At 44.1% G+C, this 13,503-nt stretch overlaps 1 protein-coding gene across 7 annotated transcripts in view; it reads right to left on the bottom strand.

The window, feature by feature from the left end:
* The window catches only part of VPS41 (VPS41 subunit of HOPS complex), a 179,557-nt gene that overhangs the window by 48,656 nt on the left and 117,398 nt on the right, over positions 1–13,503 (bottom strand). For all 7 annotated transcript variants that reach the window (XR_003998896.1, XM_030551381.1, XM_030551378.1 and 4 more), the window contains 4 exons: positions 13,390–13,471; positions 5,035–5,127; positions 3,536–3,663; positions 2,477–2,621 (listed from right to left, as the gene is read on the bottom strand). Coding sequence is in view for 6 of the 7 variants with exons in the window: in XM_030551381.1 (XP_030407241.1) it covers positions 2,477–2,621; positions 3,536–3,663; positions 5,035–5,127; positions 13,390–13,471 (448 nt within the window). In the remaining variant the exon portion in view is untranslated. The remainder of the gene's footprint in view (positions 1–2,476; positions 2,622–3,535; positions 3,664–5,034; positions 5,128–13,389; positions 13,472–13,503) is intronic.

Raw genomic sequence — 13,503 nt, forward strand, 5'->3', positions numbered from 1 at the left:
GTATGTCAAGTATGCCCACCACATCATGGTCCCCAGAAGACTGCAGCCCTATTGCAGCAGAATCATTGTAGTAACACTGTAAAAAGGGACAGGTTGGCTACAGATAAGGTATGTATAGGAAATCCACACCCCAGTGTGGCATGCAGGGGCACAGAATGCAAATGATCTGCATATTGCTGTGTCCCCCAGCACACAAAACCCCAAAAGAAATCGGGGGGGGACACACGCATCTCTTCACTGCCAGCGCAGGCAGCTCGTCTGTTCCAGCGTGCCTGGAGCAGCTTCAGAGATGCAAATCACTGCAGGCGGGGTGTGCGTGCCTGTGGGAGAAACACTGATCACCATCAGGGGGCGGGGCTGGCCAACAAGCAATAGAGACTCTGTCCCTCTCTCTTGACACTGCAGCTCAAGGGGAGTGGAGGAGGGTAGGTCTTTTTGTTATGCAGGAACAAGGCTCTGTCCCCGAGGCAGAAATGCAGCAGCCTGCCTGCCGGCCTGCCTAGTAAAATGTAACTTCTTGAGAATTGAAAAAACACAATTAAATATTAGTATCATGTTACTGAAAATTGTCTGTTTTCAAGTTAAAGAAAAAAGCTTTTGTAAAAAGACAAAAGCGACATTTTGTTAAAGTTGTGGTTGATGGTTAATTGATTATTCTCTGAGGCAGATATGGAGAAACCTGTCTACATAGTGACAAGTATCAGAGGGGTAGCCGTGTTAGTCTGGATCTGTAAAAAGCAACAAAGAGACCTGTAACACCTGTCTACATAGTAACATTGTTAATTATTCTATTGTTAGTTAACTGTTCTCATTCACAGTCAACTTCCCCAGCAGCATAAAAACCTGTACAAGTTATAAGACCCCTACATTGCCAGAGTGATGTAAAGCCCTATAAATGTCAGTAAGGGAATCAGCTAGGAGCAGCTATTCACTTTCTCACTTTTTTTTCCTGTGCCAAAGTGGCACAATGGGGTTAGATTTTTACCTACTCATTTTTTAAAACTAAAAGACTTCTGAGGGTAAATAAAACATTTACCAAGCAGTCAATAAAATGTCAGGACAATCAGAACCAAGCACTTCCCAAAGTACCCAGCTAGGCCTAATGATTAGCAAAACTGTATGACTTTCATGTGTGAAAGTCTGAGCAATTTAAAATGACATTCTTGCCTCCCCCCCATCCCCCGTTTGGTGTTCTGTGATGTAATTTAAATGAAAATCCAGGATTATAACTGGAATGCAGGGTAGTAGTTACCAAGTATTTTGTAACTTAACTTTCATGTATTTAGGAAATGCTGAATAGTTAATGTGACTTTTTTCTGTATTGTAGTTTTGGTAAGTTATTTAAACAATTGAAACTGGTGTGATTATATTGCATTATTTTGACAAATAAAATTTGCAGAATTTTGAATTTTTTAGTGCAGAAACCCCCAATAGTAAGGTGGGCTCCAGGCAGTACTTAATTAATAATGAAAGAGATACTGGGGCTCAAGCAATTAGGTGCCAGGGCTGATCCAGCAAACCCAGGGGTGTTGGGGCTATGAACTGACAAGTCAAGAGGTGCCAACGCTCAGTCCTGGCAAACCCTGGCACAAATTAACAGGATAACTTTATGTAGACCAGTATATGGGCAGGCATAAGCACATCGGGGTGTGGCCAAATGGATCCAATTTTGTTCCCCAGCACCACCACCACCACCGGAAATAATCTCATGTCAAAATCCTGATCTTCAGACATAACCTACTGTATCTCTCACGTGAAATCACAGACCCACTGTACTTAAACACTTGTAAAGACAGAACACCAAGAATGATACCAAGCATACCAAAGTCTCCGTTTCTGCCTCAAGGCTACAGCAGCAACAGCAGATGGGCTGCAGATTCAGCTCATGGATGGGGTAATTTTCATCCCTCAAAGCTCAAGTCATTCATTCACCAAGAAAAGTTCATCTGCCTGCATTCTAGCCAATTTCAAGGAAAGAATACTAACTTAGGTTGGGAATTAGGTTGATCATCTTGTACTTTTGCAAGCAAATTAGTCAGCAGCATACAAAGAAAAGTGGCAAGACTATCTAAAATGTGTGTGTGAGGTTAAATCCACTTCCCCAAATGTTTATTACTTTTTGGCTCGCTAACCTTCCTAATTTGATCGGAAACACAGCAATAGTCTTACAGCAGTCAAAGTCCTGGGTGATGCTTAATAGGAGATCTGCGGCTGAAGGAAAAGCAGAATACAGAAGCCAATATCCACGATGGCATTTTGAGAGAAGGATTTTGTTCTCAGGGATGTATGATGTTATTTTTGTTTTCCTGACTCCAGATGATGCAAATATAGTAAGTGCCTTCACGTCACCTCCAAATGCGTTTAGCCATAGAACACAATCCCATTTCTATAGCATTCTGTTTAACAGGCATTCACTTCTGACTTTGAGCCATAAATATTTCAGCAAGAGATAAAGTATCATTAAAAATCATCATACCTCTGAATCAAAATCCATGAGAAGAACAATTTTGTCTCTGATAGAACTGAAAAGATTATGTTTATGGATCAATTGGAAAACATCTTTATGTCTCAGTGTTAGGTAAATTTCAAGGGCTTTGCCATAGCGCTGGTCATAGGTGTATCTGAAAGAGATAACGTCATGACACACAAAGCCATCCACATTTGAAATTAAGAAAATCATGCACTAGGATGAAAATGGACACGTTACTTGTTTTGAGGAACAAAAATATTAATAGTTTAAATAATTCACTGAGAAAAAACATGGGCAATATGATTCTCAACAGTTTAGTAAACTAGTAGCCTGATGTGATTTTTGTTCCATCCCATTGCTCCCCTCCATTCAGTGAAGCCCCCAATTTCATCACCCCCAAGCCCCACAACCACAGCCCTGTCCTTTTGGTTAAGGACAACTAAACAGAGCTCACTGCAGAGGCCATCAGTGCTACTCCTTAAAAGGTGGGAGGGTGCATCATAGAGCAGTAGAGATATATGGTCCTCTGTTCAGAGGCTAAACATGCAGCACCTCTTAACCAGAAAGAGAAACTGGGTACGTAGTGCAGAGCCCTAACACTAAACCAGATCAAGTTAAAACATATTTTCCAGTCACACATTTCAAAGCTAGTCTACACAGAATTTAGTACATTTGAAATAGAGGACAAAGAAATGCCACTGCTTCTCTCTCTTTATGAAATACACACTGGTTACAAAAGATGCTTGTTCTAGTAACACAAAAGAGTGATGGGGGCTGTTTGTTTTGGCAAAGGAACTGGTAAATTCAATCTTGCACCAGAATTCCTTGACTTTATTTTTAACTCCCTTTATCGAATGAAAAGGAAATAGTAAAGAACTGCTAAGGATTGCAATCAATACCTCTATACAGAGAAGCTGGAACAGAAAGCGGTTGATATTTCAAAAAATGGATGATGGTAATTTCAATCGAGGTAGGCAGTCAAATGCTAACAGAATATATCATACCATTCAATAAACATGGTCTTGCACCGTTCGGTTTATATAAAGGAGTTTAAAATGCACTCACAATTCCGCAAGAGTTCTGAGCAAGGTCCTATTCTGTGGATCTTTCTTCAGGTGATCCACTACTACTTGAACTATGATCGCATTGTTATAAAGATCTCCAGGCCACTCTTTTATCAGCATTGCGAAACCCTAAAAGTGGAAGTGATCATTGATTAACAGAAATAGAAAGAGCTGACTAAATAATATTTCAGCGCAACGAAGTCTCAGCTAGACTTCTAAAATTGCACCAGCCATTTTTCACCCACTTGTGGGCATCCACAAAAATATGAAATTGAGGGCACAAGTTTTGCTTTTTTTAGGCCCTGATCCTGGATAGACTTGTGAACATATTTAACTTTATTCACATAAGACTTCGTAGGACGAGCGACAGACAGTTTCACCACCAGTATGCCAAAACAGAATCCCTCATGATGTACTAGGAGGCAGTTTACTTCGGACAAAACAGATAAATTTAAGTAATTAACATTGCTTTTAAATGTGGAATAACCAAAAAGATAAGGATAAATGTTCAGACTTCCACAGATACACTTTTACTGACAGAGACACACAGTCCACATTTTTATGCAAAAAAGGTAGGACCTTCATTTTTAAGGCCCATAGTGTACACACACATCCACTGAAAAAAAATGATTTGCATATTTATGTGCACGTCTACTGCGATTTGTGCACATGCAGCTTTCTGAAAATGTAGTCCAACACAACGTCGTAAAACATTCTCTGACCCAGGCAGCTTACCATGAAAGGTCTCTATCCCACAACTTGTTACACACAAGTGGATTGCTGTTTTGTCATAGAGCCCTCTCCGGTCAATGGGGCTCTGCATGGTCATAGCACTCCACACTGCATAAGTAAGTACCAGGATTGGGATGCAAGGGTCTGATCTTATGAGGCACTGAGTGACTCCTGTGAGGGACTGAGTGCCCTCAGTTGAAGACAGTCAGCACCTCTCAAGTTCCAGCTCTAAGAGAGAATACTGTCATTACTAATACCATTTTAAATAATTGGCTGTAGTTAAATTGCTACATTTCAGAATCACCAAACTACTTGGACTGAGACTGAAGAGATATTCTGGTTACTTCCAGAATACACAAATCACAATCTGTTGGCCATTTAGCATCCTTACTTTACCCTCCATTCACCCTTTTCCATCACCTTTGGGTTTTTTTGTCTTCACAAATCATATCATGCCATTAGACAGACAGTAACCTCTTTTGGACTCTATATGTTTTGTAAGGCTCCTAGCATACTTTTGTGTTGTTAAACAAATGAATAATAATGATTATTATTAACCAGACTCAACACTTGGGTCTCTAAACAAGTGCACCGATAAGTATTTCAATGTTTATTGCAAACATTATTGGCTTTCATTTTTGCTTTGTTGTTAAATCTAGCACCAGTGAGCTATTTGACTACTGTAGAGTTTGCTACCAATTTTCTAAATTGCTCTTTAATGATATTCTAGTAAAGACTATTACACATGGATGTGTTGGAACACAGTACCTCATAGTCACTCTCCAAAAATTCATGCAGGACCATTTCATAGATGAGAGGCTTCAGAATTGGATCCCGTCTTGGCAAATAACGGCTAATTGCCTACAGGAGGAAACAGAGTAGCATGGGGTTAAAATAAATTATTGTGCTTAAATATCCTCAGATAGATTTCACAAAAACGATTCTTTCCCAACAATTTGAAGTATAAAAGCAAGAATACCCCTTGGTAAACATTAAAAGTACTGTAAATTCAGATGTTAAGCAGTTTACCTTAAAATAGCCCCGATCTGAATTCCATTACTCACTTGAAAGAATTTTCATGAGAAAAAGATGTAGGTGAGATTGGAAATCTGCCCCAGTGTCACTAAGCTTTTCTTCATGTTGCAATGGGGCAGTGTGTCACAGATGCATCTAATTGTTGAGTTAGTACTGAGGATTATTTCTGTATTGGTTTACAACTTTTGGGTACACAAGCCATTTAGTCCAAGCTCATTGGCTTCAGCCATTTGAAAGGAAAATCCTATATGTTCAAGTTAGGAGTTAGCACCTCAGGAAAATCTACTTGGCTAAATGTGCTACCACATTTACTGAAAAGGTATTAAAGCACTCATCTGGCACAATAAAGTAAACTTACTTTTCAAGGTATCATCTCACCTGTCCAAACAAAGCTTAAGATGGGAATAAGTAAAAACAACTACTGAACAACTTGCAAAACTAAGTTATAATTCCAAAAATGGTCTTTCCACCAAACACTGAATACAGTGGTTCCCAAACTTTAACAACCTGTGAACCTCTTTCACTAAAATGTCAAGTCTCATGAACCCCCCTCTAAAAATGAATATTTCCAGGAGATTTGTTCCTTTATCTGAGTATAAATTATAAGAACAGTGATCTTGGAAATATAATATTTGTTTTTATGATATGCTTGTTACACACTACTTATTATTATTATCATTACAGTATTTTTATTACATTATGAAAATGGCAACACTCTTCCAAGATCTCACTTTCGTAGCTTGTATCACTTTGAATAAACCTGTTACAAGACAAGACTTCTATGCTTCATCAAGGAGTATCAGATGTGAAACAGCATAAAGGTATTTAAGAAACCAACTCAAAGAGTTCCTCCTATGCAAGCATTCAGATCTTGAGCAGTCCAGGCAAACAATGCACATTACAACAAAGCTTAAACTTGTTCTTCATAATAAGTTTAAAAACAATACTAGTTGTCTATCTAATTTTAAAAACAGCCAAAAATATTCACCTCCCTATCCATTTCTTATAAGGAGTCTTGAAGTTTAAATCTCCTCAGTGTGATAGATATGCTTGCTTTGATCTGCTTAGCTCTTGGAAGCCCAGGGGCTCTGAGCTGCTGGCCCCATGCTGCCCAGGATCCTTAGGGTCAGCTTTGCCCACCATTAGGGAATGTTTTCCCCGAGAACCCCTTGTAACATTTCACGAACCCCAGTTTGGGAACCACTGACTGAATAGAAGGGTTCGATCCTATAAAAGGTACTTAAGAAATTACATCCCAACAATCAAGAGACAGGAGCATGTTCCAGGCGTGAAATAAGTTCACGTCATGTAATTATAGCACAGCATATTATTATGCAATACAGTTCTATCTAAACATAAAGTGATATTATAGCAATAGGGTTTACATTAGCAGATTATCAATGCACAGTATAGATGTGTTGTGACTGTGAGGCACATGGCTGAAATACCTTCAAGTCACCAGAAAAGTTCACTTACAACCTGCTAAAACATCTGCTTAGGTACAGGTCAGAAAATGGGACATACCACACAACCAGGCACATTTTTTTATTGCCTTTTTTCATCAAAACTTAATTTTTGTTGCAATCCTCCAAACAGCACTAATGCTTATTTTGAGTTGATGGGACACTAGCTGGGGGTGGCTCTGAGTTACCACAGATAATTCTTTCCTAGGTGTGAGTCTTTCCCACATGCTCAGGGTCTGATCACCATATTTGAGGTCAGGATGGAATTTTCCATCTGGTCAGATTGGCAGAAACCCTGAGGATTTTTTGCCTTCCTCTCCAGTATGAGGCAAAAATCACTTGCAAGTTTAAACTAGTGTAAATGCTGGATATAACTTAAAGTCTCTAAATCATTATCTGAGGACTTCAGTAACTCAGCCAGGAATTAGGGGTCTATTATAGCAGTAGTTTTCAAACTGTGGGTTGTGATCCAGTATTGGGTTGCAGAATGTAAAGCACTGGGTCACGGTGGCTTTGATCAGCACTGTGACCGGGCTGTTAAAAGTCCAATTGGCGGTGCTACCCAGTTAAGGCAGGCTAGTCCCTACCTTCTCTGACACTGTGCTGCGCCCTGGAATTGGCCAGCAGTAGGTCCGGCTCCTAGGCAGGGGGCCCATGGGGCTCTGCGCGCTGTACCGGCTCCGCACTGCCACTGGCCGGGAACTGGTGCCTTTGTACAAGGCAGCAGCAATCAGGGCGCCCTGCAAAGTTTCCTTGCTTAGCCTTCAGGGTCAGCCCAGGTGGCAGGGCTCGGGGACCTGGGCTTCAGCCTCATACAGCAGGGCTTCATCTTCCTGCCCTGGACCCGAGCAAGTCTAATGCCGGCCCTGCTTGGCGGACTCCCTGAAAGCAGCTTGCGGTCCCCAGTGGGCCCAGAATCCTGGTTGAGAACCACTGTTCTAGATGACCTTTGTTTCTCAGTAGCCACTGGGAGCTCCTACTTTCTTTTGGAAAATCTAAGTTGGAAATGTTAACTATAACAAACTGGGCTCCCATCCTGCAAGCTGCCCTACACAGGCAAGCCCCAATACTCCTACAGAGACCCTGTGTAACAGAAAAGGGATCTGGAAGTAGCATGACAAAGCAGGTGTACTCGGGGTGGGGACTGGGAAGGGAGAGGTGATTTTAACTGCGCTTCTCATACTTCTACTCTGTTCTTCTCTACCCTGCAGCTGCCTCCTAAACAAGGGCTCTTAAAAACAAAAATAACTGATTTACATCTCAATACAATCCTTAGATTCCTAAATACAGACTCAGTGCAAAGCAGCCCAGCCACTTCTTTCTCCCTGCAGCATGGACACAGCACTAGAGCAGCACTTTTCCCTTTGAAGTCCCACTGTTATCGGAGGGACTTCAAATGGAAAATGCTGCTTCCTCCTTCAGTTTCGCTTCAGCACCCAACAGGGATAAAGAAGCAGCTGAGTTGCTTTAAAATGCACTTAAGCTGAACTAAAGGCTAAGTTAAAGTTCCTAAAGTCATTATTTTGTTTCAATTTGTTTCAGATCCCTAGTTGAGGTGGGGAATTTAGGGGGAAGTAAAGGACTTGGGGATGGCAGGATTAAAAAAAGAGACCAAGGGATTTGGATGTCTTAGTAGTCCTGCACCATTTGACCCATTACAGAAATGGAGTTTGCAAAAGGGGAAAATACACAGAAATAGTCTTCCTCCCCTTATTCCCTCTTTTAAAAGTCAGTATACGGCCATGACATCACCAAAAAGGAACAATGAGCACATCAGCATATGGAGGCCAGTCCTGCAAATTCTTAAAGCCCCTTAGGATCAGCTCAATTGCCTGGACAACAGCATCAGCTGTTAGCTAAACAGATTGTCAGCTAAATCATTAAGAATGCTTTCCCAGGACTCCATTAGAAGTTGATTGGCTTGTGAACTAGGGGTCTTAGCTCCAGCAAAATGCCTGACTTCAATACTACAGGATTCGTAGTCTCTGAATACGAGGACCAAGGGTCTTAGCTATGCAGTAGCATTCTCGGATACAGGTCACGATCCATGAAGAGATTCGCTGAGAGGAGACCTGGAGCCCCTTCATCCTATCTGCCACTGCGCCAGAATGGGAAGAGGTGCTCTGTGGGATAGCTGCCCATAATGCACCACTCCCAACACCACTGCAAATGCTGCAGATGTGGCATTGGTGACGCCTCCTGCCATTTCTGCCCTGCCTGCGCCCCAGCTCCTGGCGAGAGGCTGGTAGGGGCGTGGGGCCGTCTGCGGCCGAAACTGCCTGCGCTGGGTCACAGGGGTATGCAAGCCCAGTGAGTGAAGCGTGGCCCGCGAGTCCTTTAGGCTGTGCAGACGCTTGTCCATCTTTTCTAAAAACAACATCTGCCCCTTGAAGGGGAGGTCTTGAATGGTCTGCTGGACCTCATAGGGCAGGCCCGAGACCTGGAGCCAGGCTCCCCGCCGCATGACCAGGCTCTTGGCCAGGGTGCGTGAGGCTGAGTCCGCCGCATCTAGGGCAGCCTGAAGAGAGGCTCGGGAGATCAGCTTCCCCTCCTCCACCAGGGCCGAAAACTCTGACCTTGAGTCCTGGGGAAAGAGCTCCGTAAACTTTGACATGGCTGAACACATGTTGACCATATCGACTTACAACTGCCTGTTGCTTGGCAATGCGGAGTTGCAGGCCTGCCATGGAGTACATTTTTCTGCCAAAGAGGTTGAGTCTTTTAGCATCCCTGCTCTTTGGTATTGACCCCTGAAACCCGATGCTCCTGTTGGTTGGCCGCATCCACCACCAGGGAGTCCGGGGTTGGGAGGGTGTGGGTGTACAAGTGTTTGTACCCTTTAGAGGGGACGAAATAGCGCCGCTCCGTTCTCTTGGCAGAAGGGGCCAGTGAGGCTGGCATTTGCCATAAGGCGCGGGATGTATCCACTATGGTCTTTATCAGTGGGAGAGCCACCCGGGAGAGCCACCCTGGATGGCCCTGAGGGAGCCAGGATGTCTACTACAGGGTTCACATCCATCTCAATTTCCTCAGCTTGAATTGCGAGGCTCTGAGCTGCTCGCTGGAGCAGTTGTTGGAGGATTCGGGCGTCCTCCAGGGCCGGTGCCGCAGCCGTGCCCGAGACTGCTTCGTCCAGAGCGGAAGACTAGGAAATTACATGGATCGGCCCTTCCTCTGGTGCGTGCAGTCCTTCGGGGTCCTGCAGCACAAGGCACTGTGGTTGCGGGGCCAGTTCCGATTCTAAATGCGGCACCACGACCGGTACCGGGGTCGCCAGTGAGCGGCTTGGCATACAAGGCGGTGCCTGCTGAGCCTGAACTATAGCCATTGCTGGTGCCACTGCCCGGACAGGGGGTGCTGAACTTGGATATGGCACACCCCTGCCTGGTGAAGGTGCCGGTGGAGGAGGCAGCTGCGCTGGGGCCACTGATGCCAAGGAGACCGAGGCCGACCTTGATCGAGGAACAAACGCCTGGCCTACCAACTGGTGGTAGGCCCAGGGGGTCCAAAACGGCCACTGCGAGGGCGGATGCCATTGCTGCTGCCACTGTGGGTAACGCTGGTGGCTCACCCCCGAAACCGATCTCCTGCTTCGCGACCGGCTGGAGCGGTAAGAGTCTGTCTCTGAGTCTGAAGTCTCTGAGTACGAGGACCTGTGGGGAGCAGCACCCGGGGCCGCTGGAGAGCGGTGCTGAGGCAGTGGGGAGCCTCTTATCTGATCCGGTGCCACCTTAGCGCCGCGGTGCGGGGAGGGAGGTGACAGCATGGCCGGCTTGCTCCTCGATTGTGCTGGGGGATGGGCCAAGGTAGGCAACTCCCTACGGTGCGGGGAGGCCGGCGCCGGGATTCCCATCAAGTCTGAGGCCACCTTGAACACCTCCGGTGTCAAAGGGAGGCACAAGTCTCCGCTGAGGTCCGGGGATCTAGGCCGGTCTGGACTCGACTGCCCTCTCTGCAGTGCGGGAGTCGACGGAGCAGTCGAGGGCTGTAGCCCAGCCTGTCCGCTTGCACCCGCGGACGGCGTCAGCCTCGAGTCCTGGTGGGGTAACCGTTCCCTCACTGGCTCTCTCTTCTTAGCGGGCACCAGTGACGGCGAGCGGTGCCACACTGAGGCCAACTTCCTATGACCTGACTCCGTCCGGTGCTGGGTTTTAGACGACTTGGACTGGACCCTAAGTCCTGATGCCGGCGTCGGGGCGCTCCATACCGAGGAAGATATGCCGGGCACCGCCTTGGCCGGTTCCAGGTCTGAGAGAGGCTGCAGGGCAGCCTCCAACAGGAAGACCCAAAGTCTTTGAGCTCTGTCTTTGAGAGTTCTCAGGCGAAAGCCTCTGCAGATAGAGCACCGGTTCTTTGGTGGCTCTCTCCAAGGCACCTCAAACAAGCAGAGTGCGGGTCACTCTTGGGCATGAATTTCCCGCAGTCCTTGCAGAGTTTAAACCCGGGGGACCCGGGCATGCCCCAGCAGGCGATGAAACCTGGGGGGGGGGTGACCCCCCAACCACTAATAACTATATACAATGATCTAAGTAAACTAACTATAACGTAACTATATACACGGACTATACACAAGGATAGGACACTGCTAACTTGCTATGCGCAAGAGAAGTTCCAGCTAGCCGTCACCGGCGGTAAGAAGGAACTGAGGGGGTGGAGGGTCGGAGGGCCCCTTTATAGGGTGCTATAGTGGCGCCACTCCAGGGAGCGCCAGGGCCGACCCTATGGACACTGCTAGGGGAAAATCTTCTGGCTGGCGTGCATGCGGCGCGCAGACACCTACTTTAAATGGACATGAACAACCACTCGAAGAAGAATCTTAGTTACATTACCACTTTGCTCATTTGCACATGACATTAATTTGGAACATTTCTTATACTTCAGATAGCACCTTACACATGGAAGCATTTTATTTTTTTAAAAAGATACCCCTTTTTAAATTAGTAATTATATCATGACAGTAGACCATGTATATATTTCAGAGCTCAGAACCTAACACCTAAGGTGATTTAATTCCCTATTTAGTGTTGCAAAGCACCTTTGTCTCAACCTGTAAGCATAATGTCCCAAAATACATTAGAAATAGTTACATTTTGGATCAGCTATTTTATTCAATGTGTATTGATTACAATACATAAATCCTGACTGAAATTAATAGACAAATATTTCAATGAGACACAAGAGAATTCAAAACCGATTTCATGAAACAGTCCAGTTAGGATTGGCCAGACTTCATTAACCTTTTGTAGCAGTCAGGTACCATAAAAACCTGAGGAAGACCATATAAAATTGTAACGGGAAATGAAAAAAGGAATATGCTGGAACTGCAGCTTGAAGTCAAATAATGTAACCTATTACAGTTTATGTTTTTCTACAGTCTGCTTTCAGAGGAGTGAAAACAGCCAACTGTTTAGAAAGGCAGTAATTTAACAAAGAGGTTTTTGCAGCAAACCTGCAAATATTTTTATATTTTACAGTCTGCTGGATGACATAAGTGGAGACGTGAAAACATCCACTCTAGACATTCATGTCCTCTCTCCCCTTAAAAAAAAAAAAATCAAACCGGGGGGAGGAGGGGGAGAGACAAAGCATATCACCTGTACATGCGCTCAGGTCCCTTACTGGATTGAAATAAAGAGGGACAAACATGAGATTTCATCTTCCAATGTGGCAATGTGCACCAAACCACTAAGAACTCATAAAAACGGTGCTGTTCTCTTACTAGTATGACTCTACCAAAAAAAACCCCCAAACATTTCTAAGAACTGTAATGTTGAAACACCTTCATTCTTTGAACAGAACTAAATGGCTCAAAACCAGCAAAGAGCTGCATGCTGAGAGATCTTAATAATATGTCCTTTTTGGCTCATTGAGCTTGAATAGGAAGACATAAAATTCAGAAATAAGTGTGTATGTGTTATCAAAGGGAGAGCGCATAATGTTTTCTACTCGTTTGGGAGTGACTGCATTTCAGCCTAATGTTGTGGGCAATTTATTAACTGAGAATCTTACAGAGAATGTGTACTCTTACAGTAGTTTGCAATGCTAGTACTGGCAAGACACAAGTAGGGACAGAATGGTCTCCCTCCCCCTGCTGTTTTCAATGTCCAACAGAGGGGAAATCTGTCACTTTACAACTTAATTATTCTTTAGTGCTGCAAGGAAAAATCCTCTCAACAGAGGGGGCTCAGAATTTTGTGAAGCGATGGTAAACCAGCAAAGGAATTTCACTATGGATTTTCAAAAGGTCCTTAAGGGTGTTTGAAAATCAATGGGAATAACCAACCTTGGGCACATATGAAAATCCCACCCTCCATAAATAAATACCCCTTTATGTGGGTTAAAAAATATGTTGGTAGGTACATAATTGTGCTACACTTCAAACATTGCTTCACATATACGTATTAACCTGTACGAGAACCATACAACTGCTGTCCATAGATTACATTTTGACTTTAAGAACTAATTTGCAGCAGGCTACAGCATCTTGGGTGTGCATACTTGCATATTAGATACATACATAAAATTTTGGCTCAGTGGATATCACATGTGTTTGGTCAACTTCAGCCCCCATAGAATAAACATGGTCAGACCAAACACATCAGTTAAGAAATATGAGTTAACCTACCTTAAGTTGTCCTATTTCTTTAAACTTATAAACTTCAAATTCCCAGAGTTCTGTGCTTTTTCCTAGTATTTTCTGACATTTTCTGAGAGAAAAATGGCAGCAATTACAAATAAA

Source organism: Gopherus evgoodei, chromosome 2, assembly GCF_007399415.2.
Source record: "Gopherus evgoodei ecotype Sinaloan lineage chromosome 2, rGopEvg1_v1.p, whole genome shotgun sequence".
Taxonomy (NCBI): domain Eukaryota; kingdom Metazoa; phylum Chordata; order Testudines; family Testudinidae; genus Gopherus; species Gopherus evgoodei.